This window comes from Lycorma delicatula, chromosome 5, assembly GCF_047948215.1.
Source record: "Lycorma delicatula isolate Av1 chromosome 5, ASM4794821v1, whole genome shotgun sequence".
In the NCBI taxonomy this organism is placed as follows: Eukaryota; Metazoa; Arthropoda; class Insecta; order Hemiptera; family Fulgoridae; genus Lycorma; species Lycorma delicatula.
Window position 1 is genome coordinate 54,111,361 of NC_134459.1, and position 26,981 is coordinate 54,138,341.

General features: G+C 30.5%; 1 protein-coding gene across 1 annotated transcript in view; it reads right to left on the reverse strand.

Annotated features, from left to right (window-relative positions):
• Positions 1-7,251: 7,251 nt before the first annotated feature.
• Positions 7,252-26,981, reverse strand: part of mspo (M-spondin) — a 61,173-nt gene continuing 41,443 nt past the window's right edge. The window contains exons 5-6 of the mRNA XM_075366127.1: positions 18,208-18,413; positions 7,252-7,775 (exon numbers count right to left, since the gene is read on the reverse strand). Of these exons, the coding sequence (XP_075222242.1) occupies positions 7,570-7,775; positions 18,208-18,413 (412 nt within the window). The 3' untranslated portion in view covers positions 7,252-7,569. The remainder of the gene's footprint in view (positions 7,776-18,207; positions 18,414-26,981) is intronic.

Here is a 26,981-nt window from a genome sequence, read left to right on the forward strand (position 1 = left end):
ATTAAAAGACTGCATTTACAACACACTCATAGTATGTCTTCTACTCAAAAAACTCATCAGTTAATTTCAGCTGAAATCACAATACAAAGCACCATAATATAATTGTAATTAATGATGGTTAGAAAAGTTTCTATTATAAAAAAAAATTGTTTTTTTTTTTACATTAAAATACGTTTATCATATTATCTTCATTTCTGAATGCAATAGATAAAAAACACATCAAGTTAAAAATGAATGAAATCAGTGTTATTATAAAATGCTATAACTAAGCCCAACTATTATTAATTATTAAAATTTATACTTAAAATTTAATGTGCATTTATCCATTCTCATTTTAAGTTATAATGCAGTCGTAAATAACCACACAATTTTCTTTAATCATAAATTTGTGTAACATGCTCCTTGAGTCCTTTTGAACGGTAAAAAATATAAAAAATGTTCTTTGGTAACTATCTTTAATCAAGAATTTAGTTTTTATAACTTATTTGTAAGATCTAAGCATTTTTGTTTCAATAATAACTAGATGTTGATCATACTGAACTACATTAGTAATGGTAATGTAAACTTGAATAATTATAAAAATGTGGTAAATAAATTATACTAATCATTTTGAAAATATTACTTCAGCAATAATATTTGTGTTATTGTACATTTATCCTTACAAAAATAACATTCATATTTTGTTTGCACCAAAAAACAATTTAAAAAAATTAGTTCCATTTTTTCATTAATATTAGTGTTGTGTTGTAATCAAACATTCCAATATTTTATTATTATTTTTTTACGCACATATATTTTTTTAACGAATATTATTTTACGAAAAAATCTTTATTCAGTAATTTTTATATATGATTTTTCATTGTTACCTAATGTAGAAATGTCTGTTATATTAATTCATCATAACTGGATAAGAATGCAACTTGATAAAAAATAATTATAAAAATTTATATTATGGAAAGTTATAGGTTTTTTCTTTCTTTAATATACTGCTATAAATATCTTCAGATAACATTCCTGTTTTATTTTTATTCATATTTTTAATAGTTCTCTCTGCCTATAAAAACAAGGGTTGTTTTATTAAAGCAGCTGCCAGTTGCAGAACTTGAACAACCAGCTTTGAGGTAGTTTTTTTAATATATCTGATCTCCAGTTATGTTAATACTAGATTGCCCAGTATTTTACAGTCTCTGTTTTAATTCAGCTTCTAGGATGAATTATTATTATAATTCATGGAATGGGATGCGTAATTATGTTAAATGATATACTGAATTCTTTTTATATAAAGATTTAATATGATAAAGTCATAAATTTTCTGTGTAATACAGTACATTGATCATTCCACAATTGGAGCATATCAAAGAATTGACATGATGGAAAATAAAAAGAAGTGAAGTATTATTAAAAAATCAATGGCCAGTAATATAATGCTTCTTGTATATCACCAAACTTAATGTTGGGAAGAACTTTCCTTTAGACTGGTAACTGTACATTGCTGATATTATTTAACTGCTGTAGCAGGTGATGCTTTTCTCTAAAACAATTTTATAAAAAGACCATGAACTATTTAATTTAACAAAGACAATATTCTAACATGGAAAAATAAAGTAACTTTATTTTCTATTCTCTAACATACAATTCAAAAGTTTTACAAGTAAGGTGAAGAATAAACACAAGTGACTGTATTAGTTGGTGGATCACATAATTAAACTTGGTATATTTTAACGCAGATATCGTGAAGGGATGGGGGGGCAAAAATCACTTCCTACAAAAAAAATTTATAATTTTTTTATTATTAAAATTTTATTCTTTTTTCTTTAGATTAAACTTAAAATAAAAACAAGACTCTTTATGGAAAAATACACCCTCCAAGAAAGAATAAAAATAGTAACATTTTACTTGGAAAGTCAGAGGAGTGTTTCTTAAACACAATAAAAATTTAGAAAGTTTTAAAAAATTATAAAATTACCTTCGGGTGCAGCCATCTGCTCAATGTTATTTGAAATCTGAACAGACTGGATCAGTCGGGGATGCCAGAAGATCAGGAAAACCAAGATCTTTCAGAAATAATAAAAAATATTGAGTCTGTACGGAACATTGTATCGGAGAGGATGCCATAATGTCAAAATGAAAATGTTCTACTCAACTGGGCATTAGTTAAACACCATTGCATAGCATATTGCAAAAATTTAAAAATATTTCAGACAGCTACAGCAAAAAATGAGACAGTGATAAATATCGGCAAGTGGTGGAGGAATTTTTCATTCTGGATGTTGGAGATGATATTGAAGTGGCCTGGTTCCAACAATATTGAGACATGGCTCACATCAGCAGAGCCACAATGGAGTTCCTTTGGTCAAAATGTGAAAATCGAATAATTTTGAGAAATTTGGATTTTCATTGGCTTCCAAGGTCACTGGATTTGACAACTCCTGATTTCTTTCTTTGAGGTTTCATAACAGAAAAGGTTTAAGTAAATAAACCACAAAACTTAGAAGAGGTAAAAAACAACATTGAGCCAATATAGCAGCAATATTGAAAGAAATACTGGGTTTAACTGTGCAAAATGTGTTAAAAAGAGCCCATATTTGTGAACACTTCAGAGGTCAGCATTTAAAAGATATTATTTTCAAAACCTAATTCAATAAATCATGTTTAACTGAGATTAAGATTAAAGATAAAAATAATAGTTTTGAATAAATTTGTAATGTTTTATTAAGAAAAAAATTGTGAAGTTACTTTTGGTCCACATTGTGCTTATAACTAAAAATCAAAGACCAAATGCAAATTTGAAGTTTTATTGAATTACATTTAATTATAATGCTGTCATATAAATTTAAGCAACCCAACTAAGATTAATGGCATACGCACTCATTGGTGGCATTAACAATATGCTATGAATGTGTTAATTTTATTTTTGTATAGTAACAGAAAACTTTCTTATTAAATGGTAGTTACTATTTTTTTTTGAAATTTTTCATTAAGAATGTTGTAAAACGGTTACATATGGTTTATTGTCTTGTTTTCACTTACTTTTAATAGTACTAATGTTAAGTATTTTAATGGCATAGTTCATAACAAAACTATTAATAGTATTTCACTATACGAGTATTCTTCTTCTTCTTCATATTCTGCTTTGTTAAATTTTAAAAATAATTATGAGCTAATATTTTTAAAATTTTATTCACTTTTCATAATTATCTGCCATAATATTGATGCAGTGCTCATTTATTCAGCTGTTAATTTTTGTTTGTTGATAATTTTTATTTGACATAAATTTTGTAGGATTTACTATTTAGAAAGCAATTGTGAAATTTTTTCAGGAAGTAGAAAATTGGCAGTTAGTAAAAAAATATCACAATGATTGAGAAGAAAATTCATTTCTGAAAGGGAATAAAGCACCTCTAAAAAATGACACTGAAAATCTTTATTTTGACAACTAGATGGTTAGATAGGTGTCAGTGACATGCTTGAAGAAGTTGACAATGAATGGGTTTCTTTTTTGAGAGAGACAGATAGAGATAGTACTCTTTTAGAAAAACCTGAAGTAAAAACAATATGGGCTGAAATCTACAGTAGTGAATATTCAGTGAATTCTGTAAAGATATTAGTGAAGTTTGAAATACAAGTTGTGGACTGTAATTAAAAAAAAAAAAAAAAAAAAAAACACAAGAAAGATCAATCCGGCTTCATTACTGTTTCCTGCTGCCCATAAGTATATCAGATATTAGAATTAGAAGCAACCTGAAAGAACTAAATGCATCTGCAGGTCAACTGCTCGATCACTGCTATATCTTTACTGATGTACAGTTGGGTGCCCAGGTTTGTGAGGCAGAGTAGAAACACCAACCGGGAATGGTGCAAATAGCTTGAAATCCTACATTGCTGAGTTCATTTTAACACCAATGGTATATACAAACACATTGTTCAATTAAATACTTCAAGAGATTTCTTTGTTTTGTCCTCAGAGCCAACAGCAAATGATAAGTAAAAATAACTGGCTACATTATTAAAAAAAACTTAATGAAATAATAAAAAAATTATCAACAACTAAGGTGACTGCTGACTATTATAAAAGTAGAATAGACATTTTTTGAGAACTGAGCCAGCACATACTTTAACATAGACAAATATGAATGTTGAAGAAATAAACATTTAAAAATAATTAACAACATTAATGTTAAAGTGATCAATGATACATTTAAAATATACACTACATATCACACATTTCACTTGCATTCATAAACATCCATTGCATACACACAATTTTTTCACAAATAAGATTTTTAATTAACCATCCAAACAGTTCTCTTAACATTATCAATTAAATACTAACATTATTATAAAAATAAACAAATACATGCTAATTACACTAATATTGTAACAGTAATGACACACCTACTGTCAAGTGGTAAAAACATTTAGGGCCTAAGCCAGAGCATACAAGATGACTTTGTGTCATTTGAAAGATTAGATGTTAGGATAATATCTATTACATTATACAGTGCATGATAGTTCTATTATATGTTGTTAATGAATAAACCTCCATATACTGTAATACAATTGATTCTTACTGACTAATATTTGCTATATGACATTAAGCCATTAGCATATACTATAATTTAAATAAATTTATCAGTGTGTTATAAAATTTTTCTGTACGCTGTAGGTTATATAAAGCATAATTTAAAAAAAAAAATAGAATTTAAGGTACTCATATTAAATATTATAACGGTATTTTATATTAAAATTAAATAGTTATGATAGTCTTTCTGTGAATGATATCATAACTCTAAGCATAGAATAATACTAATTTGTTTTTCTTGGTTTTAGGAAGATTTCAACCATATAACAAATTAGACATAATCACTGAAGGAAGGGGAGTTTCAGAGGTCCATACTCCTAAAAAATTAATACGGGTGATATAGACATGATACTTTTGATACATTGCTGATATATTGGTGCCCACTGATTGAGTGAAGTATCACTAGATAACTTTTATTACAAATATTACTTGTTGCTGCAAGACAACAGTTACAGTAAACTGGTATTTGAATATCTGTGTTACTGTTGCTTGATGAGGTACAATTAAAAAAAAATGTTTCAAGAACAAGTCATCTTTAATTAGAAAAACCTATACTTTTTACTAGTGAAACACGTCAATAACATCTCATGAAGTGGTTATCACTGATCCCACTTCTCAGAAATCTAATATTGTATATAGCAAATGAAAAGTAGCAATGAGTAATAAGACATTTTTTGCTATAGTAAACAAGTGTTTAAGTGTTATGAATGCAGCATAACTTGTTTTAAAAATGTATAAATAGGTAATTCAAAATTACAGTCTATCAGTCAGATTCTGTTTCAATAACTGTGATATCAAAATGTGGATATGATTATTAAATTCCAGACCATATAATGAACTTTGACATTTTTTTGTTTAAAGCAACAATTCTTACATAGCTCTATTTAAAACTAAAATGATGAAATCTGTATTGGCTTATTAATGAAAATTATAGCATAATTATTTAATGTTAATTTACTAGCTGAAATAAAAATCACTCTGAATACTGATTATAAAAAAGAAAATTCTGGTTTTTTGATGACTGCATCTTCAACTAGCTTTGGAAATCCTTAATAAAAAGGCTTATGAATATTTATGTATATGAAATATAATTTTATATTAAAATTATAAGAAGTATATTAAAATTTAAAAAAAATTGTATACTAATCAAATATATACAGTATGTTAATTGCTGCATATATATATATATATATATAAACTTACCAGATGAATTGGAGCTGACTGTAATTATTATCAAAAAAATTATTTATAACAAATAATTTTGTTTACCTGTTACTACATAAATTGTATATGTAGAATGTCACTTGAAAAACCACATTGTGATAATAATTTGAAACACTATCTGAATAGATTCCAATATTGTTTCATGTCTGATAAAAACAAAATGCAAAATAAATTTAGAATAATTATGTACAAAATTCTTTTAAATTTTTTATTTTTCTTAATTTCTGAAGAATTTGGATTTATGTAAATAAATTAAATTTATTTAAACTGAAATTTTGTTTTAATCATTTATTAAAATAAATTTTATTAAGATCATTAATAGTTAATATTAGTCAACATTTTACAGTATAATAAAATTTAAATAAAAAATGAAAAAAGTTAAGTAATTTTTTGTTGTTGATATGATCAATGTAAAACTTCATTGTTATCTGCTATTAATTGTTGCAACAGGACATATTTTTATAAAAAAATTCTTTTAGTGGCAATCATTGTCTATAAAATACAGTGGCAAATATCAATCTTTTACATTTAATACTTATTTGTATTTTTAGTAATTTTATCAATTGTTATAAGAATTTTATGAATTCTAACTACTTCTGTCAGCCAAAAAAAAAATATTTATATCTTTTTCATTTGTTATTTAAATAATATAACCTACTTTATAATTAAAATTATTAATAAGATTAAGAATTACTATATTTTTATTACATAATTTTTTTGCTACTACTGAGTATTACATTCAAGATTCAAAACAAGTTGTCCATTGGACTGTAGCACTAAATTCAATAGAGAATTTTATGGGCAGTGTTAGATTAACAGTGGAAAAAAGGCATCCAAATTTATGTCACTGATGTTTCAGCATTTACGTACACAAAGGATGTGTGATTTTTTTTCAATTGGACATGTATTGGAAAAAAGTGTACCATAATCATAAAGATGTATTTGTGAATCAATCCACCATTTATGTGTGGGTAACAAACAACATGAGATTTTCAGTTTTTGTTCTACCATTTCAGATATAATTCAACCATAGTAGGCTTTCTGGGCAATATCAATATGGTCACATTTCAAATAATATATTAAAATATATTGTAGATAATATTATGTAGCAGAAATCTATTAGAAATCCCATTATCATTGTTCAGTAACAAGATTTTCTTAAATATTATGTGACAAAATTATAACAGAATACCATTTTGGCAAGTTTTTCTTTTTTCCTCAAAACACGTTGTCAGTGTATATATAAAAATTTAGTTAATTTATAACATTATTGTTATTTAGTAAATAACATTATATTTAACTCTAAATTATTATTTTATTAATCAAAGTATTTTTCTCAACCAATTATAAATATTTTAAATAATAAAAGCACTTAATAATTAAACAGTCCTTAATTTTAATTAATGTTTTAACTTAATATTTCGAACTGTTAAATTTGGAACAAAGCTATTTAAAATATTCATGTTTAACTGAATTAGGGATTTTTTTATCACTCTTTAATTAAGAATGGTAATAATTTTATTTCTAATTTACTCTCTAATAATTTTTTTTCTGGACAGAATTTACATATAACAGTGTAATAATATTTATATAATTTAAACAGAGAATGATAAAACATGTGAGCCAAAAATATTGTTCTATTTTATTATTAAAAATGATGGTAAAACTGTTCAAAATATTTCATTCGTTTTTTATAATTACACTTTCTGTTTTGTTTTATAAATTGTTCATTTATTTACCGTTTTGTATCTTAAAAATTATTTTCACCAATTGCTGTTTAGTAAGTTTTGTGGACAGTTATCATTAGCAGCACCGCACCATTTTGTTTGTGTTAATGGTGGACAGGATTTACCACCTCGTCGTGGATGCCTCTCTACTGTTCTATGACGTGTCATTTCACCAACTCCACAAGAAACACTGCACATACTCCATGCACCCCAATCTCCAACTCTACATTCCCTAGCAGCTTCTGTAACAAAAATATTAAATAACTGACAGTTTGGAAGCGATATTTATATAAAACTAAAGCGCAATTAAATAATGATCTAAAACACTTTTGACTTTTGGGGTCTTTTGTTCATACCTGTGTGGACGAAGAAGAGCTGAAGACCCCTTCTGCCCCTATTGTCAGGAGATAGATATGCCGGAATACATGATATTCCAGTGCTCGCGGTGGGATAAGGAACTGCCATGACTGTGCTGTTTGTAACTCAGCATCTCAAGATGGGGACCATCATTGGAACAATTTTATGCAGTTCGGTAGACTTTGACACTGTGATGGGTTTGTTTCAGGAATACTGCAAATGAAGTATCGGGAAGTGAGGGGGTGAGGGACAGCTTCGGTGGTTCGGCAGGTGATTCTCAAAATTGATTTTACTCTTGAGTTCCTGAGCTAAAAGACTGAGTCCCGGCAAGGCCACCCCTTCGGGGATGTCCCCATTAGAGGTGAAGCAGAAAGGACAAAGTCCTGGTTGCTGGGTGATGGAGGCCAGGAACAGTATAGATAGCCAGGCCTGTTTCCCTCCTCTGGTGGCGAGACGCAAAGGCACTTCCCAGAACCGTGTTCATGCTTAAATTGGGGGTCTGGTTTTGGGAGGCAGGGTTAAAAAACAAAAAAAAACTCCACTTTTGAAAAGGTAGAGAGAAAAACTGGTTTGGTTGAGTAAAAGAAGATTTAATGTAATCTTAAAATCTTGATTCTAGTGAATACAACTATTTTTATGTAATCTTTGCTGACATTCCTGACATTAAAATTATGAAAACTCTAAGGAGACCTCAGCAGTGAAGACAGTTATGTGGTGCTTTTCATGTGAATAGTATTATGTTTAGATTTTTTCAGATTTTTCTAAATATAATTTATTATCACATTTATTTTCTTTTTTAAGCAACTACATTCTGACTGCGATACAGCAGCTGATGTAATTAATTTTTTCAATTTATAAAAAATGCCAAGCCTGACTGAGATTTGAACTTAGGATGTACTGGATGAAAGGTAGAGAAACTAACACTATGCCACAGAGGTCGGTGGAGTAATGGAAGTATTAGAGGTCTGGATGGCTTTAACAGATAACCAAAGCTACCAGGTTGGGCTTTTGGTATAGGACAAAGCAGGTAACAATGTACTTTGATGATTCCTTAGAAAGCTGCCTCATCGAACTGAAAAAAATCAAGGATGAATAAACTATAATCAACAGATCTTTACATGTATCATAAAACACCAGAGAAGAAGGAATCAAGGATGAGTTAAGTGAGTAGATTGTGAGATAGGGGCAATCTACAAATATAGGAACTATGAAAACAAGACAAATAAATCCTGCCAAACAAATTAGTGCCATTTTGATACATCTGCACAAGCCAGGTAGATACTTGATATTGAGAATGTTCCTTTACTTAAACTTAGGAAAGCATCAGCACATTAATAACCAATGATTTTACCCTGTTTGTCAAATATATGCTACAATAAATTCTCTTTCTCATAAACAGCTACCTGAGAAGAAGTTCAAGCATACTTCCTGACAAATCTCCATATTCTCAAAATTGTGAGGCATATAGAAGTATCAAACTCAAGAATAAACCACGTAATGCTAAGTAATTTCTCAATAGCAACATAAATTTTTATTCTTACAGTTTCAAACTTCATAACAAAAAAAATATGTTTAAGCTAAAAGCATAAAAAAAAATCCTAAATATCATAACGAAAAGAAATTGATCATTTCAATCATAAATGACATAGAAAAAATTTAGAAAACAGAAGGCTGCAGGAACTACCATGCAGTTAACTGCTTTCAGAGTAAAAATAACTTTATGCACTACAAAAGAGTAAAATGTAAAATGAAATCCAAAATTTTAACGAAATAAAAAAAATCAAAGAAAACTATTTAATTGTAAAGTTTGAAAATTATATGCTTAGAAACATTAATTAAAAAAGTCCTTCATGTTACATAGATTATCATACCTATATGTTACATAGATTACATATGTCCTATATGTTACATAGATTACACAGGTCAACAGTGGAAAAGTAGTTTGAAAACTACTGATTCTTATAGATTTTTGTGAGCTGGTTTCAAGAAAAATAGTCAAAAAATTCCATCATTTACCATTTTTTCATTAAATCAATTTTTTATATTCTCAAAATTGATGATCAATGTTAAACATATTTTACTTATAAAACATTGAATAAAAAATTAGGCCTGTGTTAATTTTTTTGATACTTTATTATTTATTAGTTTAATTATATGGAATGAATACAAGTAGTGTTCATAATTTTGGTTTGATACAGTAAGATGAGTGACTAATAAGATGATGTGATATGATTAATTAAAGTGACTTCACAAGTCATTTTTTTCAAGCTGTTAGCTATGATGATGCCTACTCCCAATCATTCCTACTCCCCTTCATTCTAGTGAAATAAAAATAAATCAGTTGCAATTAGAACATTTGTTGCAAGGTTTTACTAGTGTTAAACAGTTTAACTTTCTATAGTGTTTTAGTTTTCTTTCATTTTTTGAGGTTATTTTATTTATGCTGTTCTTCTGTTTTTATATTTTGAAATGGCTTCAAGGGGTTATGTTGATTCATCTAATAACTTCTGTCACATTTGCGGGGAGTTTGTGGTGAAGAAACAAGTAAAAGAAATATTACAGACTTTGTTAAAAAAGTTTACTACGCCTATTCTGTGGTAAAACTTGGTGAACAAGATAAAATGTGGGCCCCTCATGCAGTTTGTTCTACTTGTGTGGAAGAGCTACGCAAATGGGCAAAAGGTAAGAAAAAGTCTTTTTGGTTTGGAGTACCACTGATTTGGAAAGAACCACAAAATGACAGTGATGATTGCTGCTTTTGTTCTTATAATGTACAAGGGTTCAATATAAAAAATAAGAAAGAAATTTTCTATTCAAGTTGTTATTTGGCAACATGCCTTATACCTCGCAACCCTGGTGTACCTGTATTTCAGTTCCAGAAAAACTAGAAGATATGCTGAACAACTCCAGAGTCGCAGGGTGATAACGATAATGATGATTTTATTTCTGGTAGTTCCGAACTATAACTTTTTTCACAACAGAACTGAATAAATTGGTTAGAGATTTAAGTCTTCCTAAAAATTTAGTAGAACTTTTAGGATTTAGATTAAAATAAATAATCTTACCGGCTCCTAGAACTTCTTTCTCATAACACAAACAGAGAAATAGTCATTACTCCATAATTTTTTTTAAGATGGAAGATAAATTTATTGTAACAATGTTCTTGGTGTAATGGAGCAGTTGAATGTAAAGTATGATGTGAGTGAATGGAGGCTGTATACTGACTCGTCAAAAAGAAGCCTCAAAGCTGTTATTCTTTTTAATGGCAACAAATATGCTACAGTGGTGTTAGAATGCTCCTTGTATCTGAAAGAATGCTATGAGAATTTAGAATTAGTTCTATCTAAACTGAAATATTGCAGTCATGAATGGATAATATGTCGTTATCTAAAAATAATGTGTAGTATGTGGTGATCTAAAAAAATCTCTATGCTTCTTGGGCAGCAGGGAGGGTACGCCAAATAGCCCTGCTTCTTGTGTGAATGGGACAGCTGGGACAAGAAAGAACATTGGACCAGAAAAGAATGGCCACCTGTAGGATATTATTAGAACCTAAGAGCAAAAATGTAATACAGAAAAGTTTTGTTTATCCACAGAAAGTCTTCCTACCTCCACTTCACATCAGAGTGGGATTGATAAAAGAATTTATAAAAGTTCTATCTAAAGAAGGAGTGTTTTAAATACATATGCCTTAAGTTTCTGCAACTGTCAGAAGCCAAAGTGAAAGAAGTTGCTTTCACTGGTCCAGATATTCATAAACTTTTTAAAGATGAAGTCTTTCAAACCAAAATGGAGGACGTTGAAAAAGAAGCATGGAAAGCATTTAAAGAAGTTGTAAAGAAATTTCTTGGGAACAATGAGAACCCAAATTTTAAGTGTATAGTGGAAAACATGCTAATGAAATTCCAAAACTTGGATTGTTTGATGAGCTGCTTGAAAGTACATTTTTTGAATTCCCATATTGATTACTTTTCTGAAAATCCTGGTGCTGCAAGTGAAGAACAGGGTGAAAGATTTCACCAAGATATAAAGGAAGTAGAACACAGATGTCAGGGAAGGTGGAATGTGAACATGATTGCAGACTACTGTTGGTGCATCCATAGAGATGATCTGCAAGCTGACTACAACAGAAAGTGTGGCTTGAGAAACTTTGAAATGAAAAGAAAAAGGCAGAACAAGTCTTCATAAAGGTAAGAAAATATACTATAATTTCTTTTATTGCATTTTTATAAAATAATAATTTCCAAGAGGAATATATATACAATATGCCTCTTTTCCATTTTCTTTTTTCAGAATTGTGAAAATCCATAAGTGATAAAAAAAAGAACGATAGTCATATTGGAAATTAACGCATAAAATAACATAAAAATTAGTTATCAGATTACAGACAACTTTCAAATTACTTAATTTTGTTGACCTGTGTTATCATATCATTAAAATTTTATTTAAAACATTAATGTGTTAAACATACGAGTATTCAAACAGTACTATGACTATGGTGAATAGACAGGACGACGATGGGTAACTGATACTGTAACTTCAGTGTCATTAGAACCGGATGCAACCTATACAGAATCAGTTTTATGTAACTACCGAAACTTCATTCCTATCTATAATATGAACAGGATGTTAATATTTAACGATGTATTCTGTATAAGCGGAATCCGGTACTGATAAACGAAAGCCTAATGTATTTATAATTATGTAATTGAATTTAGGTGCTTCCAAGAAAACGTTTACTTTACATAAATTATCCTGGCTAAAGGCTACATTTCAAGTAAGCGCCGCACCCTTATTTTGTCACCAATATTCCAAAAAAACATGTGCGGGGGGTACTCGAATAAATACGATAATTGAATTCATTCGTCCTATCTGGGGGCAGGTTGTTTACTGATTTCTCTTTGTGTAAGGGCAAAGAATTTGAAGACGTTCAACGTTGCTACAAGTGCTGCCAGTTTCGACACACAGTTGAACGGTGTAAAATCCGGTGGTAGTGTGCTTCCATTTTGATCATGAGAAACATAAACGAGAGCAGTATCCAACGTAGTCAGTCGGTGGACCCGACAAGTGTTTACTGCAGACGTCATCGGAAGTACCGTAAGCACTCTGTAAATAGTTATTGTGCATGTTTTAAGGGGGCTATCGTAATGTATTACAATTGAATATCCTTAGATAGTTAAAATTCGGAAATTAATTGGGTAGGTTGCTTACATTGCTCAGATTGAACTTGGCGAGATCGCCGTGCGTAGGGGGTTGGATGTTTTCTTGTTACAGCATCCTATGTTGTTGTTTAAGGGTCATCAACAAAAGAAGTCGTTTATCTCAGAGAAGACCACTACGATGCTTCCCCAAGGACGTTTGGGGACGATGGGGCGAGTCGGCGTATCGATGTCTCGAACACGAAAAATATTCAGTCTTCACAGGGACAATTATAAGGGGGATCACTTTTTCTAATTTTCCAGACTTGCTGTTCGTCCCAGACGAATACCGGCCGGAGACTGTGGAGGCCCGGATCTCCAACGATCCGGGCCTCCACAGTCTCCTGATACCCCAAAAAATCCAAAAATTCCCAAAAAATACCACCCCCCAAAAAAAATCTTCGTCACCCCAAATCCTTCGGTTTCTAGCCGTTTCACACCATTTCTGACTTATCCGACACCTGCCCAAAATACCCCATCCAGAAATAACCGTGAAACGCCTAGAAACTGAAGGATTTGGCTTGTCAAAAATCTTTTTTGGGGTGGTGTATTTTTGGATTTGGGGTCAGGAGATAGCAGAGGCTCGGATCGGTGGAGATCCGGGGTGGTTTCAGTCTGGGACGAACAGGAAGTTAGAAAAAAGAGAAAAAGTTCCCGCTTATAATTGTCTCCGTGAGGACTTAGAATATTCTTCGTGTTCGAGACATCGATACGCCTACTCTCCCCCTCGCAGCCAAACGGCCTTTGAAGAGCATCATCGTGGTCTTCTCCGAACTAAACGTCGTGTTACGTTAATGAAAATTTAGGTCGACTATCCTGCACGCTTGTGTGGCTTGGATTTCAACCTCCGTCCACGAGCGTCGCTGGACCAGGAAGCTCCCATAGTCAGCATACGCCAGGATGCAACACCCGCTGAGCAACTTCAGCCGCAGAAGTGAATGAAATTCCACCACTCACAATAAGGGACATCGCAAGATGTCTGAGTAATAAAGATAAGGTAGAAAATGGGAGAATGTTAAAAAGGAAATTCTTAAATCAGCAGATGCGAGGTAAAGTAAATAGGTAAAGGTAAAGTCGATAGGTGGGTGGAGTTATACGGAGGAAATGAATTAGAAAATGGTGTTATAGAGGAAGTTGAAGAGGATGAAGTGGAAGAAACAATACTGAGATCTGAATTTAAGAGAGCATTAAAAAATTTTTAATGGCAGAAAGGCTCCTGGAATAGACGGGATACCTGTAGAATTACTGCGCAGTGCAGGTGAGGAAGCGATTGATAGATTATACAAACTGGTGCGTAATATTTATGAAAAAAGGGAAGTTCCATCAGACTTCAAAAAAAGTGTTATAGTCATGATACCTTAGAAAGCACGAGCAAATAAATGTGAAGAATACAGAACAATTAGTTTAACTAGTCATGCATAAAAAATTTTAACTAGAATTCTATACAAAAGAATTGAGAGGAGAGTGGAAGAAGTGTTAGGAGGAGACCAATTTGGTTTCAGGGAAAGTATAGGGACAAGGGAAGCAATTTTAGCCCTCAGATTGATAGTAGAAGGAAGATTAAAGAAAAACTAACCAACACACTTGGCATTTATAGACCTAGAAAAGGCATTCGATAACGTAGAATGGAATAAAATGTTCAGCATTTAAAAAAAATTAGGGTTCAAATACAGAGGTAGAAGAACAATTGCCAACATTTACAGGAACCAAACAGCAACAGTAATAATTGAAGAACATTAGAAAGAAGCCCTAATAAGAAAGGGAGTCCGACAAGGATGTTCCCTATCTCCGTTACTTTTTAATCTTTACATGGAACTAGCAGTTAATGATGTTAAAGAACAATTTAGATTCGGTGTAACAGTACAAGGTGAAAAGATAAAGATGCTATGATTTGCTGATGATATAGTAATTCTAGCCGAGAATAAAAAGGATTTAGAAGAAACAATGAACGGCATAGATGAAGTCCTACGCAAGAACTATCGCATGAAAATAAACAAGAACAAAACAAAAGTAATGAAATGTAGTAGAAATAACAAAGATGGACCACTGAATGTGAAAATAGGAGGAGAAAAGATTATGGAGGTAGAAGAATTTTGTTATTTGGGAAGTAAAATTACTAAAGATGGACGAAGCAGGAGCGATATAAAATGCTGAATAGCACAAGCTAAACGAGCCTTCAGTAAGAAATATAATTTGTTTACATCAAAAATTAATTTAAATCTCAGGAAAAGATTTTTGAAAGTGTATGTTTGGAGTGTCGCTTTCTATGGAAGTGAAACTTGGACAATCGGAGTATCTGAGAAGAAAAGATTAGAAGCTTTTGAAATGTGGTGCTATAGGAGAATGTTAAAAATCAGATGGGTGGATAAAAGTGACAAATGAAAAGGTGTTGCGGCAAATAGACGAAGAAAGAAGCATTTGGAAAAATATAGGTTAAAGAAGAAACAGACTTATAGGCTACATATTAAGGCATCCTGGAATAGTCGCTTTAATATTGAAGGGATAGGTAGAAGGAAAAAATTGTATAGGCAGGCAACGTTTGGAATATGTAAAACAAATTGTTAGGAATGTAGGATATAGAAGGTATACCAAAATGAAACGACTAGCACTAGATATGGAATCTTGGAGAGCTGCATCAAAGCAGTCTAATGATTGAAGACAAAAAAAAACAAAAAACAATCTGAGTATGTGCAAATCGTAACATTTTTTCACCTGTTTTGTTTACGGTTTTGTCAAATGGCATTTCAAAATATACGGGGGTTAGATCAGCGTTTCCTATATGAGAAGGAAACCCTTTATATTTACTAAGATTTATTATGTATTTGTGAAAATGTAATAGTTTTTGTTCATAAGCGCCTGGAAGTTGTTGAGAAATGGTCGTCTCTCGTCTTATTGACATCATCATTTCGTTCAAAAATTCGTGTTATCCATCCACGGCTTGCTTTAAAATCAACTTTATTCAACGATTTCACGAGCATATGATCGACACATTTCTGTCGTGACAGCATAACCGCATTTCCTTTTTTCCATAACAAATTTATACAATTTTTTTTCTGTGTCTGTGTATTTTGGTTTTAAGCCACGAAAAGCTCTTTTATTACCAGTGCCTTTCATCATAATTTGTTTCTTCTTATGCCAGTCAGTCTTCGAATGCAGCTTTCATCTACGTCAAATTTTCTTTTTGCTGCCCGATTTCCAATATTTTTAGCCTCTACTATAATGCGCAGTTTTTCATTTACTGTAAAAGATCGTAGATGCTGGTCCTTTTGTACTCATTTACATTTATTTGTTACATTCATTTTCACAAAGTTGTGATTTGGACCATTATTCTGAAAATTAACATTATTCTTCTTTTTAATATTACATATCTTAATTTGCTGGAATATTCTCAAATTGTTTATAATTCACCATACATTTAAACATCTTGTGAAAACTCAACTTTTATCAAATTATGTTTCAGAATGTTAATTCCTGATCAAAATAAAAGGTTATTCTTAAGTTTTATATTTTATCAGCGGCTTAAATACAATTTGGCATAATACTTTATGTATCAGCAGCTCAATACAAGGTAATAATCTATGATGATATAATGAATTATATTATTTGAATTTTATATTTGTTACATGCATATAATATGCTGCACGAAACATTTAATAAAGTCTTTTTACTGAAAAGTTCCTGAATTTAGGATATTTTTACAACTATGTATATGTATATACTTGTAATAAACTTCTCTAATTACAGAGGAATAACATCTGACTATGAATAATCCTGAGTTTTATCAAGTTCGAGGTAAGCTAGGGTTAGAATTTTTCAGTAAAATCTAAATGATTTTTATTTTTTCACATTAAAGTTTTGATACCATTTAAATAAATATAATTCATAATTCTCTTATCTATCACAGTTCTTCCACAGCCAAATACAGAATCCAAGGGTTATGGTTTTTTCCTGATGAGGGGGTAATCCCAATTACAGACAAGGTATCAGACTCACAACAGGTTCTGCTAGTTGTTATTAAAGTGCAAGGGTCATAATTTATTGTAAATGAATGACACTCTTACAGGAAGGATGAGACGACAGTATGAATAACTCTGAAACTATACATTTTAACCAACTTTAAACAAAAAAATACTGTAAAAAATTTTGATTTAAATATAGATTATATAAAGTTCTTATCACATTGTTGGAATAAAAAACAAATTAATTTCCAAAATATAATTTACAAAAACAATGTTTTTGTATACAAAATTTAATTAAGAAAAATTAGCTAATTAAATTATACTCGTACAAACTAAAAATAAATAATCCTAAAAAAGTATGCTGGTTGTGCATGTTGAGATCCTCATTAAATTTTCTATATAAAAGATCTGCATGCTGTAGTTCTTAATGTGTGTCCTGTTTCTATGTATGAGATGATTTGCAAAACTTGATTCTGTTATATACGAGGTCTGTTCAGAAAATAATCAAACTTTACCTTTTTAATCTTTATTATTAATTTTACAGATTATTGGTCTTTGTCCCTTTCAAAGTACTCCCCTTCCTATTGATACACTTTTCCCAGTGATTTTTTAATTTTGCAAAACAGTTTCAGATAGCTTCAGTTGAAATGGCCTTTAAGGTCCGTGACAAATTTGCTTTAATGTCATTTATACAAGTATTACCTATCAAAACAGCGTCTCCTTTCTTCACTGAAATTAATTTTGGAAATAAGAAAAACATCACAAGGAGCCAAGTCTGGTGAGTACGGTGGCTGAGGGAGGACAGTCATCTGATTTTTGGGTCAAAACTGTTGAATTGACAAATCTGAGTTGTTTTTGAAGTGACATAATTTATTATGTATCTTCTATAGTAAATCATCTATAGGAATATGAAATTATGATTTCATATGAAACCAAAATAAATAAAGCTTTTTATTTTCATAATGAAAATAAATAACTTTCATATTGTGATACATTATAAATGTATACAGTGAACAAGCATGTCATTGTAGCTGCAGTAATGCAATAAAGAAAATGATATCTATTATTTTCATTGTTTTTACACTATACAGACCATTGTTTGAACTAAGAGCTACTGATTAATCTCAAACACATTCACATGAAAAAAAGAAAATACTTACTATACTTGCGAAGACCTTTTTTATTTTTATTCTTTTGCTTTAGTGGTTCTTGATTATGGTAAGTTTCAACTATTGAATTTAAAATTGCATCTTTTGAGCCTTTTGGTATAATGCCTGGGACAACTGAACGGCTCTGTTGCTGCTGCTGCTGTTGTTGAAGTGTCATTAGTCCATTTCCAGTTGGTGAAGTAGCTGCTATAGGAAATCTGAAATATAAAAATACTAATAATTAAATAAAGAAGTAATATCATAAATTCTTATCCAATACATGATTTTTACGTGGCTTAATCAGTACCATCATGATTGATAAAAAAAACTTTTTTTAATTTTCTAAAAAAAAGTATTTAAAAATGCACTGAAAATGAAAAAAATAATTTTTGCTACTCTCAATAAAATTATTGAACTTATTTTTTGATGTCAGTGCCAAATCCAAACAAATTTTTTAATTTGTATCTTGTACACCCATAATTTTGTAATCTGAATCTTGAAATTTATTTAAAATTTGACACCATCTTCAAAAAATAAGTTTCAAAGATTGTATTGAGAGCATAATGAAAAAATTATTATTTTTTTTTTCAATGTAATTTTAAAAAAAATTATTTTATTTTTTTAAGGCTGCTATATAAAAAGTTTTTATTTTTTGCCATTATTATGATGAGCTAAATTACCAAAATGTGTTGTAAAGGTGGGTTTTTAGACAATCGACTCAAAATGATCCTAATAGAACTTTTCACAATGATTTCAAAAATGTAAATCTAAAATCCACAGTTTTTTTGTGATATGTAGGTAAATTTTGAAAGTAATGTAATAATTTAAATGAATGGGCATTATTCAACTTACTTGAAATGTGATAGTTTTTATTTTTGTTTTGTGTTTGGCATCTACATCAAACTTCTTTACCACATCTAATAATAATATTCAAGCATTCTTGCTTCCCACAGTGACTGGTATCTGTTTTCAATGATAGATTGTTTGGTGGAAGCATTCCCATGCTTATCACTGACTGCACAGAAATTATTAGAAAAGAAATCTATGTGCAAATCCAAGGAATGAATTTTTAGAGACATATTACACCCTACATTCTTCTTTAACTATAAAAAATCATCTACAATGTAACAATAGTTGGCGAATTTATGATTTTCTAATAAGTTCTGCACAACACTTTTGAATGACCTCCATGCTGACTTTTCAACTTTGCTTAATAATTCTTTGAATTGTCCATTTCTAATCAAAGTTCTTATTTGGGGATCCACAAAAATTCCTTCCTTGATTTTAATGTCAGAAACACAAGCAACTTTTTCTTTCGAATAATAAAATACTCTATCATTTTTGTCCATCTCCTTAACAAAGTTTTTGAAAAGCCCCAATTTTTATATGAAGTGGAGTAATCATTCTGAAATTTTTCTAACAGGATTTTTATATTGTCATGTGTTTCATTCATGCTTGTTTCATAAGCCCACAGCATAGAAGGAGATTTTTTCCCTCTGTGGAACAGGGCAGCCTTTAAACCAGTTTTCGAAGAATCAATGAACAGTCTCCATTCTGCAAAGTCATGTTCATGATGATGTGCATCCATGACAGCACAAATATTGTTTCAGTACACTTTCTTCAGAATATAAATCTTGTAACTCTTACTGATGATTACATTATAAACACACTTTAGTGTGTAAGTTTGTAGTGTTAGTGGAAAAAATTCCCCATCTTTCAGCCTAGATCCCCAGATGAGATTCACAAGAAAAGGATTCTCCTTCCAAAGTAGAATCATCTTGCTCCTCATGTCAAACTTCTTGGAAACCTCATATTATGATTCATCTTCTAAGATTAATGTGGTGGAGGATGCAGTGTAGGTAGTTACTCACCATGGAGTACTGGCCTAATAGCAGACAGTAATGTGGGTAATGCACTGTGTGTTTGTATTTCTAATTGTTCCTTTTTATCTTTGTAGTACAGAAATAACAGTCCAACAATATTAACGCCACACCATCAGTATGGCAAAACTCATGAGCCAGTTACCCTAACCTAGTCTGCCAGACATTTCAGACAGGTCGAACCAGATGTGAGTAGTCCAATCCTTATCTTGAGCCTCATATTTACAACCAAAATATAGTTCATAACATCTATTAACTAGCAGAGTCAAACTTCATCCTTGTTCATTAAACACCAAATCTTCCACACACGTAACAGAAATTATCCAAACTATCACTAACACAACACATTTGACATAAAAATTGTACATAAAAAAAAAAGAATGAAACAACAGTTCTTGAATACCAAGCGAATGTTTAAACAATATTGTGTGTTAATTGTATGACTCAGAAAGACTGCTCTGCTCTCTGCTGACATGTCGGAAGCTAGAATGTGATGCATATATTCTATTCTTTCATAATTTTATCATTGAACCCCACTCTCTGTTAAAAATCATTCAAGATATTCTCTATCTGCATAAGTTATCCCTAAAGAAATACAAAAAACTGCTGAGTGATGGAAAAATTCTGATCGCGTTTTTGAATTCAGCCAGATAAGTTACATTAGAAACATAGTAAAACTTTTAAAAACTGTGTTAATATTATTGAATGACCCTCATATATTTTATTGCAAATAAGATAAATTATTTTCCAAATCATTATATTTTAAAATTTAATCAGAATTAATATCTATTATATAATATGCTATCTAGTTGTACATACTGTTTTCCCATAATTTTTAAGTTATATTTAAAAGTAAATGAACTAAAGCTGTTTAAAAGGAGAAGAGGATTTTTATACTAGAAAATAATTAAAAAAAAAAGTTTTCTCTTAATCAAAACAATTTTAATAATGGGAACTGCTTTAAATTATTTATAAATAAGATTTTACCGATTAATGCATTCTACTCCATAGATGAAATTTATTGCATTGATTACATCAAGTACAACATTAATGCAATTGATATAACGTGTAGTATAAAAGTTTGACAGTTATAAACAGTACTGTTCTTCTTCATGCGTGAAGGGCATAAATTAAATTGTACTGATTAGTGCAACGTGTTGTGCTGTTAGTCCTGACCTACATTAAACAGTTTCAAAAGAGCAGTATGTTCCATAAGAGAGGCTGAGCCCTGCAAGAGGCTAATCCAGTCCTGTTAGTAGTGACTTGTCTGTGTTCATCACTGAGATAAGCTCTAAAGTGATTATCATTTCTCACAGCAGTTACTCTGACTAGTGTTTTACACATGTTACTGCCATAACATATACTGAGGGAAATAATTTAAAACAACAGACTAATGTACTTCTTTATGCCATGCCATGAAGCTAACTGTTATATATGTACAGTATGCAAGAGAATTTTGTATGATGTGTGTTGTCACCTGAAGAAGCTTAGCGAATTCTAAGTAAAACGTAGTAAATTTAATTTATAAGTCTGTATAGTTGATTGGTTAACCCAAGAGATTAATAAAGATAATATTTTAAAGTAAATTCTGCCTTGTTATTATATTTAATTCCATCCAATCAAGAGGAAAATAAACTTAAATAAATTACATTTACGGTAATATTCATATATATATATATATATATATATACGAGGTGGGACAATAAATTAATGAGACTGATGTGAAAAAAAATGTTGCTTACCGTTTTAGTCATGTTTAGTGTTGTCTCCTTCAAAGTAGTTCCCCTCTGATTGCACACACTTATTCCAGCGCTTCTGCCATTGATGGTAACATTTCTGGAACTCATCTTCTGTAATATCCTCCAAGACCCTCGTCACAGCTTTTTGAACATCTTGTGTTGTTTGAAAATGGTGTCTCTTGACCGCCATTTTGACTCTTGGAAATAGAAAAAGTCGCACGGAACGATATCTGGTGAATAAGGTGGCTGTGGTAGTACTGAAATTTGTTTTGAGGTTAAAAATCGCTGTACTGACAGAGCAGTATGGGATGGCGCATTATCGTGATGCAGAATCACGATAACATCAGTAATGTTGGCATGGACACAAAGAACTCGTTTACAAAGTCTTTCTAAAATTTCTTTGTAGAAATATCGATTAACTGTTTGTCCAGGAGGCACCCGCTCTTTATGAATAATTCCCTTGGAATCGAAGAAGCACACAAGCATGCATTTCACTTTTGACTTTGACATGCGAGTTTTTTTGGTCTTGGTGATCCCTATGAGCACCATTGCGAACTCTGGCGTTTTGTCTCTGGATCGTATTGAAAAAACCAACCTTCATCACCAGTGGTAACACGGCTCAACAAATCTGGATTAATTTCCGTTTGCTCTAACAGATCGGCTGCCACATTTTTCCGTGTTTCTCGCTGTTGTGTGAGATTTTTGGGGACCATTTATGCACAAATCTTTCTCATACCAAGATCTTCAGTTAATATTAGACGAACCGTTTCTCGATTGATGTTGAGTTCTTCTGCAATCATTTTCACGGATAATCTTCGATCAGATCATACGATTTCACGCACCCTGGTCAAGTTGACTCTGTCCGTGAGGTTGATGGTCGTCCACTGCGGTCTTCATCTTCAACATTCGTTCTGCCTTCACTAAAAATTTTATGCCACTGAAAAACTTGAGCTCTTGACATAACCTCCTCTCCAAAAGCCTTCTGAAGCTTACCATAAGTTGTCGTCGCGTATTCACCCGATATAACGTAAAAAGAAATGGCATACCGTTGCGCAATATTTTGCGGTTTCATTTCTGTGACGAGAGACACACACACGTGTTCACTTATTACAGCACAACTCACGACTGAGCAGTCGCATCAATGTGCCGCTTGGACTAGAAGTAGCTTATAGACCAAGGTCAAAGATGGTGTGCCTATGCAAGCTGCAGGGTTGCCACATCTTGCAAAGAAAAATCAGTCTCATTACTTTATTGTCGCACCTCGTATATATATATATATATATATATATATATATATATACATCTTTTTAGTGAAAATTACACTATCTTCTCTAGTTACTAATCTTTCATTAAATTACACTTCTCAAGTTCAATATGTTAATAGTTGTTTCAGTATATTAATTATTTACATTGTTTTAAATGATTTAAATTAGTTTTACTTGATGTGACTGAATCATGAAATTTGAAAAGAATGTTATGGCTAATGAATCCACTATTTACAAGTTTTATGTAATAATTTTTTAATATTTGTACTTAACCATTATATTAACCCCTTTCAAAGTAGCCTTCACACAAATGTGATTACATCTTGTGATAATCCAAAAAAATCCACTCCTGACATGCAATCAAGCATTTCCTTTATAATTGTTAAATACTCAGTATTTTTAACAGTCATATTTTACAACATTTAAAATATATTTTTTCTTTAAGCTCACATTTTTTCCATATGTATTTATTTTATTTATGAATTTACTAGATCTGATTATTTATTGCTGAAACAAAGAGCAAATCATTTTTTCCTTTTGCAATACTAGTTAACAGTAGCATACCCTGTGGAGAAACATTCTGATCACCGGAAGAGGTGATTAGTATGTTTTCGAGGAGGCACAGGAGACCCTGATGGGATGTCCGAGTACGGACAAGCTAGGGAAGGCAAACTGCACTTCCACGACACCCTGAGGCGACTGTGTTAAGCTTTTTAGCATGAGCTGGTGTCATCTTGCGGTGCATAAAAAAAAAAGTGATATCACTTTAAAATTATTAAGAATTACGAGCATGTCTTTCAAATTAATGGAGATTTTTCCAAATAAACTTTGCAGCTGATTAGCAGCACCTTTTTCAGTAGAACTAAAAATAACACTATTGTTATTAAAATTCATCTTAAACATATTAGGAAAACACTTTTATTTTATAGAACATAATAAATTCAATCTATGTTGTATTACTTTGATATGTTGTTTATTGTTAAATTTAGTAATTTACATTTGACATCATTATACGTGAACTATATTAGATTTTCAAACACTAAATTTGAGGAAAACATACTACGAGTTGATTTGAATGTTATCTGTTACATATTAAAGACGGTTTCCTAACTTTTTTACGGCCAGCACCATTATCAATAATGAATGGTAACTTCAGGCAACTAGCAAGTTGCTAATTTCAAAAATCGTTTGAAAGAATTTTAGTTAATTTAAAAGTGAGTTATCATTTTTTAATAATTTTAATATAAATTATGATGATCACAAACAGACATTCAGCAACCTCTGATCCCCTACTAACTTCTTCCATAGCAATATCTCAGCCTTTCATTTGGAAGGTCCTGGTTTGGTCAGGTTTGGCATATTATATATTAATCATCCAGGACTTTCTTTTTAACCAACTTCAAAAAATGAGGAAGTTCTCAATTTGTGCCGAATCTGTTTTTATATTTTTTGGCGATGTTCACATATAATTTCATAACAGCTAAACATTTCGAACCAATTTCTTTTTTTAAGAAATTTTTTCCTGATGCTCCCAATAAATATTGTCGAAATGGGTTCAGTACTTTTTAAGAAATTTATCAAAAACCAAAAAGATTATTGTTGTTAGTTCTGATCATGGAGTTAGAAGAGTGTGCTTGTGCTTGTGTGTGGGTTAATAAACACATAAATAAAAGAAAAACCATAACATTGCTTTTAGCAGTGCTCGCACTACAAATTTAAGCAATTTCCCAAATTTTTATTTCCTATGATGAAAATCAGTAACACTTGTTCTGTCCAATTTAAACTGTTCAATCCACTTATAAAAATTTGTATGATTAATACACTTTTTTTACTGTCCTATATTAACGTCTGGCAGTAAATTTTGGTTGGTTTTACACCTACAGAAAATAAAAATCTTATCACAACTGTTGTTCTGTGGTACATGTTTCAAATGGACCCAACATTTAGAAATAAATAAAAGAGGTTATAATACGCAAATTATTTTCAAAAATCTAATATTTTCTACATCAGGGGTACAAAATTAATGTCAAACAGTTTCAGGTTATTCTATTAAACAGCTTTTCCACTACTGACATTTATCTCTTTAATTATTGAATGACCCCTCATAAAACAGAACATGAATTTCATATTGTTCAGTTGAATACTATAGTTCTAATAATTAAATAATGATTTTTAAGTGGTTGATGAATATAAATAGCAAATGCAGCTTTAATTCTGAAAGTTGAACAAATTAAAAAAAATAAAAAATAAATTTTTATGTTTTTGAAGAAGTTTGGTTTTCATAAAAGTTTAACTACACATATTGGTTATAACATTTTAATTTACTACGGTGAACAAGATAATTAAAAAAATTAGTCTGGACGATGCAATTTAAAAAATTGTGATTGTATCTATTATTTCAGAAAGAAAATTTTTCCAGTTTTTAAAAAATCATAAGAAGTTAAATATCATAAAAAGATGATAATACAGCAGAAAAGATGATAAGATTTTATAAAAGATCTTTTTTAATATTAATTTAATATCTATGCTATTGCTTACATTACAGTAACACACTATACTGATACACTATAATTACTACTTTTTGGATAAGATCAGTAAAAGCCAATATATAATTAGTAAATTATTAGTCTGAGTAGAAGTAATACTTAGACTAATATCAGCACGTTTGTTTTTTACAAACCAATCACTTAATTTATAAGAAATTAGAGGATAAAATGGGTGGAACATTGAAATAATGAGGGTAGGGATGCAATACAATCAAATAATGGGAGAAGGAACAATTTCCATAAGAGGTAAAACCAACCCTATGTAGTCTAGATCTCTCTCATAAATCACAGTGGGCTCAGACACTACCGTATTGCCTTTCCTAAACATAACTGAAGAACAAAACTCATTCCTTAAAAAGTTCTGGCAAATTTCCTTACTACCACTAAAACATTATCTAAGTTTTCTTTTTTTACTATTTATCAATAAATTTTATTTAATTGTAATTTTTAAATGTTTGGTAGAATAAACTTATATCTTTTAATCTAATTAAATATAATGAAATTATGCATCTATCTGTCAACAAACTAAGAAACCTACTGAAAATAATGTAAATACATGTCTAACATATATATATATATTATGTATGTACAAACAGATCAAGAACTCTATGAGGATTATTATCAGAAATTGCATTGTGAAGTAAAAATTGATTGCGATTTGATTATTTAATTTTATTTTATTTTCCTGTAATTCCATTTTAAGTAAATGGGTTTAAATCTTTAAAAGTCTCTTATTTAATAAATAAAGAGATTATTAATTTTAATAAAGTTTTACTTTGTCCATTTCAAACTGAAATAAGTGTATTTTCTGTTTTTTGTGTTAATTATATTACAAAATATACTAGTGAGTAATACTTGGAGTAGTGGCAACAGAGATAGTGATGCATATTATGTTAATATGCTTCACAGACAGAGGGAGAGGGTTCTTTGTTCTCTTTGACAGATTGTATTAAATAATCTGAATATTATCAGATCAGGACAGATCAGCAAACAATTTTTTTATGCCATATATTATGTTATAAAAGAGGTAATTAAAATAATATGTGAAACTGTAAGAAAAGTTGATGAAAGAGAAAAGGAGGAAACAAATTTCCTTCTTTTATTTCAAGAGCTGTCCAGTAGTTCATATGAAGCGACAAGGTTTCTCTAGACTGATGAAAAGTGGCGAGGAGAGTCTTTAATTTTCTTTGGTTTAGAACAATATGAAGATTTAAAAAATATAAAATATACATTTTATAATAAAGACATATTTACTTTTTGTTTATCTCATGAAAATTAGTAAATAATCACTTATCTATCAGTGGAAGAAAAAAATACTTTTTTTTTTTAATAAACTCCTTTTATGAATCCAAATTC